This window comes from Arachis ipaensis, chromosome B05 (genome assembly GCF_000816755.2).
Source record: "Arachis ipaensis cultivar K30076 chromosome B05, Araip1.1, whole genome shotgun sequence".
In the NCBI taxonomy this organism is placed as follows: domain Eukaryota; kingdom Viridiplantae; phylum Streptophyta; class Magnoliopsida; order Fabales; family Fabaceae; genus Arachis; species Arachis ipaensis.
This window is the reverse complement of record NC_029789.2, coordinates 139,147,047-139,151,021: the sequence shown is the minus strand read 5'-3', so window position 1 is coordinate 139,151,021 and position 3,975 is coordinate 139,147,047. Positions and strand designations below refer to the sequence as shown.

The following is a 3,975-nucleotide window of genomic DNA, read 5'->3' as shown; positions in this document are numbered from 1 at the left end:
TTGATATATTATGAAAATATTTTAGATTAAAAAGATAGAATTTATTTGATTTGTATTTGTATTTTTTTATTTTTTTTGCTTTTGAGATCTTAATAAAAAAACAAAAATGATAACTAATGATCAATTAAACAAGATCGATGTTCATTATCTATTGATTAATTAAATAACATAGTCATTATCTACCATTTTTAATTGATCATTATAATTAGCATGTTTACCATGTATGCATCTACTTATTACTTATTTAAAATGATATGTAAAGAAAATTAATCATCAATTAAATTCGTATTTTTGATAACGTCATTTTTTACATGATTTTTTTTGTATTATATATTGAATGAATTTATAAAAAAAAATAACATTATCAAAATAAGAATAACGTTATTATCTCTTATAAAAATGCACACACGTAAATGAATGTCAATTATTGTATTTGTATAATTTGTGCTAGGAGTTGATTTAAATATGTAAATTATCTATACTAATTATTGTTATTTTAATTCTTAGTTGTTGTTATTTTAATACAGACTTAATATCTGATTGTTGTTGTTCTAGTGTCGTTTTAATGCTTAATTGTTACCATTTTATTACAAGTTTAATATTTGATTGATATTTTTATTGTGTCAAATTAAGATATTATTGTAAAATAGACTAATCTGATATTTATTTTTATATTAATTTATGTTTTTTATTATTTTATATTTTTATTTTAGTGAGATTAAATTAACGCGTTCAATCAATAATATCAGTTGAACGCCAAAGAATAATAGCTCAAATGACATAAACTCCTTATACTCAGTTAAGAGGTTGCGGATTCGAGTCTCATATTCTTGAATTTGGTTGAAGAATTAATTTGAATTCTAATAAAAGATCAAGCGAATGGACGCCACTAAAACAGGGATTTAGTTTCGCTACTTATATATATACAGAATCAACTATGCATCATGATTTATTAGTTTCACAAAATGATGCCAAGGAACACACTGAACTATGCCCCCTACGCCGCCGCCGCCGCCGCCATCACCACCAATGCCGCTCCGGTGATCAATCCAGAATTCAGGCTTGCATATCACGTACTACTCTCCAAAAAAACCGGCGGTTACAAGAACGTTGTCTTTTCGCCTTTGTGCATCAAACTCCTTCTTAGCATTGCCGCCGCCGGGTCCAACGGCCCGGTTTGTGACCAACTCCTCTCGTTCCTCCGATCAGAATCCATCAACGATCTCAACTCCGTCGCAGCTCAGCTCTTGTCCTCCGTTCTTGTCGACCGTTCTTCGAGCGGCGGGCCTCACCTCTCTTTCGCGAATGGTGTTTGGGTTCACAAAACCCTATCTCTGAAGCCTTACGTCTCACAAGTTTTGGAGAATACTTACAAGTCCACTTTCGCTTCACTTGATTTCACAAACACGGTAAGTTTTTAGTGGGATTGGAGGACTAATTTGTCTGATATTTTTTTAACAAATTAAAAATCAAAATAAAATATATTTTTTGTATAAAAATACGATTTTTTTATTTAGCCACATTTTAAATAAAAACAATACTTTTATAATATATTAAAATCTAATCCTACAATTTATTGTTTAAAAGTAAAAAGAAAAAGACAATTATAACCTTAAAATTGAGATATTTGATTGGTAACTAACACAAAAACCTAGAACAAATTAATATGACTTATCACTTAAATATCACAATTTTATTTTTGACACTCTTAGATCATATTCGATGTCCATAAATTTAAAAAAGAAACTAGTTTATTTGTTTGTGACTTGAAAGGGTGAAGTAGCGAAGGAGATTAACTCATGGGCTGAAAGGGAGACCAAAGGCGTTATTAAGAACTTGATTGATCCTGGTTCAATCCAATCGACGGATTTGATCATGGCTAACGCACTCTACTTCAAAGGATTATGGAAAAACAGTGGCATCTTCAGAGAAACAGGTACACAGGATGGCGACTTTCACCTCTTAGATGGGGGTGGCTCAGTGAAGGTTCCCTTCATGGATGGAAGTCACCGCCAATACGCCATTGCTCATCATTATCAAGATTTCAAGGTCCTCAGTCTTGATTACAAGGAAGCCAGCAGCGAAGATGTCCCCAGAAGGAGGTACACTATGCATATTTTTCTTCCCGATGAAATCAACGGCTTGCCGGCTTTGGTTGAAAAGGTACGTAGCGAATACTTATTTGAGTAAAATATCCTTTTTGGTCTTGTTCAAAGGATAATAAAAATTTAAAAATTTTGGAAAAGCCAAAAAATAAACAAAACCGTTTAATTAAAATCACTTTTTGAATAATATGTTTAAAAATCGCTCATGAAATCACGGAGCACAAACCAAAACCCGATTTTTCATGGAACTCAAACATATTTTGGCTGATTTTTGGCTGATATGCTTTTGGTTCCTAGTTGTTCTCAAAATTTTTAGACCGTTTTCAATAATCCAAATAATATTGGATTAAGTCGTCTGGTTGTCAATGACATAAAGATTTTCAAATTATGAATTTTAATTAATTTTAAAAATATTTATTTTTAAAAAAATGTGATAAAAATTTTTTTATTATTGAGAGATGTAATTTTTTTTAACTTCTATATACACTCTTAAATAACTTTTAAAAAATTACGATTTTATTTTAAAAATTACTTTTAAAACTTCTTAAACGGATCCTAAGTAGTTTCCTTGAATGTTTTGAAAATTTGTTAACCTAATTCAATCGTTTATTATCGAAAATGATCATTCATTCTTAAAAGTTTTAACACACATTGCTATCAATGCTTCTATAATTCTATTTGCATTCATATGGAAGGGAAGGAAATAAATTTTAAATTAAAGAGCAATTAAATTTTATGCCAAAATTATTTGTTTGATATTTAACGGAGAGAGAATTGATAAAATTGAAAGAATATTGATAGAGTTTTTATCATCGCCTAAAATAGGGGATTTTATAAAGTATCCAAAAATGATTTTTTTTATCATGATTTATTATTTTCTTATTTGACATAATTAAGTATCTTTGAACCCTTTTAACAAATGAGAATTACTAAAACAAAAGTTACGACACGTTTGTGGAAAAAAAAGTTCCGTGAATCTGAAATTTATACTAACTAATTGTGGCTGAATGGCTGATATTCACATTTACCGTAAAAGAGAATATACATGCATTTGATTGTTTTTTAAAGGTAGCCTTAGAAGAATCTTTATTTGTTTGTTTTAATTTTATAACTGATTTTTGGTGTGATATAACATTTTTTTATATATATTTAGGTGTGTTCTGATTCTGTATCTCTTGCAAGCATGCTCCCGGTCAGTTATATAGATTTAGGTATATTAAAGATCCCAAAATTTAAGCTATCTTTCAAGGTTGAGGCTTCGGCAATGTTAAAGGAGATGGGTTTGGTGTTACCATTCATGAAAGAAGCTTTAATCACTGAAATGGTGGAAGAGAGAGCTGTGTATATTTCCGGAATTATCCAGAAATGCATCATTGAAGTGAACGAAGAAGGGACCAAAGCTGTTGCAGCTGGAAGGTTGCAAATACCTACCACTGCAGGAAGAGGAAGAACAAGGAGGGAGAAGCCTCCTCCTCCTTTTGACTTTATTGCAGACCATCCATTCTTGTTTCTCATCAGAGAAAAGTATAGTGGAACTGTTCTCTTTATTGGTCAAGTGCTCAATCCTCTTGATGAATGATGCCATAGTTATCAATATACCAATGCAAATGCTTAATTGATTAGGCTACCTGTTTTTATTTAAATTTGTTACTTCAATCAATTTTGATGGCTACATGATTTATACTTTTTATGACTTTAAGTATATGGTCTAATTTAATAATGTATATCGTTGATTTAGTTTCTAAAAATATTTCTTTTGATTCGAATTTTTAATTGTCAATAATTAAAAATAATATTTTTTAATAATATTAGATGTATATTAAAATTAACCATAAATATAAAATATATGCTAAAACATAAATTATATATT

General features: G+C 29.8%; 1 protein-coding gene across 1 annotated transcript; it reads left to right on the top strand.

Moving 5' to 3' along the window:
• On the top strand, window positions 842-3,800 carry LOC107641305 (serpin-ZX-like). The gene is made up of 3 exons (XM_016344802.2): window positions 842-1,409; window positions 1,774-2,163; window positions 3,259-3,800. The coding sequence occupies exons 1-3, from the start codon at window positions 966-968 to the stop codon at window positions 3,682-3,684; spliced, it is 1,260 nt and encodes a 419-aa protein (XP_016200288.1). The 5' UTR covers window positions 842-965; the 3' UTR covers window positions 3,685-3,800.

Bases quoted from the DNA above. Each gene is read 5' to 3' on its own strand.
- LOC107641305 (XM_016344802.2), top strand. From the start codon at position 966: ATGATGCCAAGGAACACACTGAACTATGCCCCCTACGCCGCCGCCGCC. The intron at 1,410-1,773 runs GTAAGTTTTTAG...GTGACTTGAAAG, and splicing joins CACTTGATTTCACAAACACG to GGTGAAGTAGCGAAGGAGAT. The intron at 2,164-3,258 runs GTACGTAGCGAA...ATATATATTTAG, and splicing joins TGCCGGCTTTGGTTGAAAAG to GTGTGTTCTGATTCTGTATC.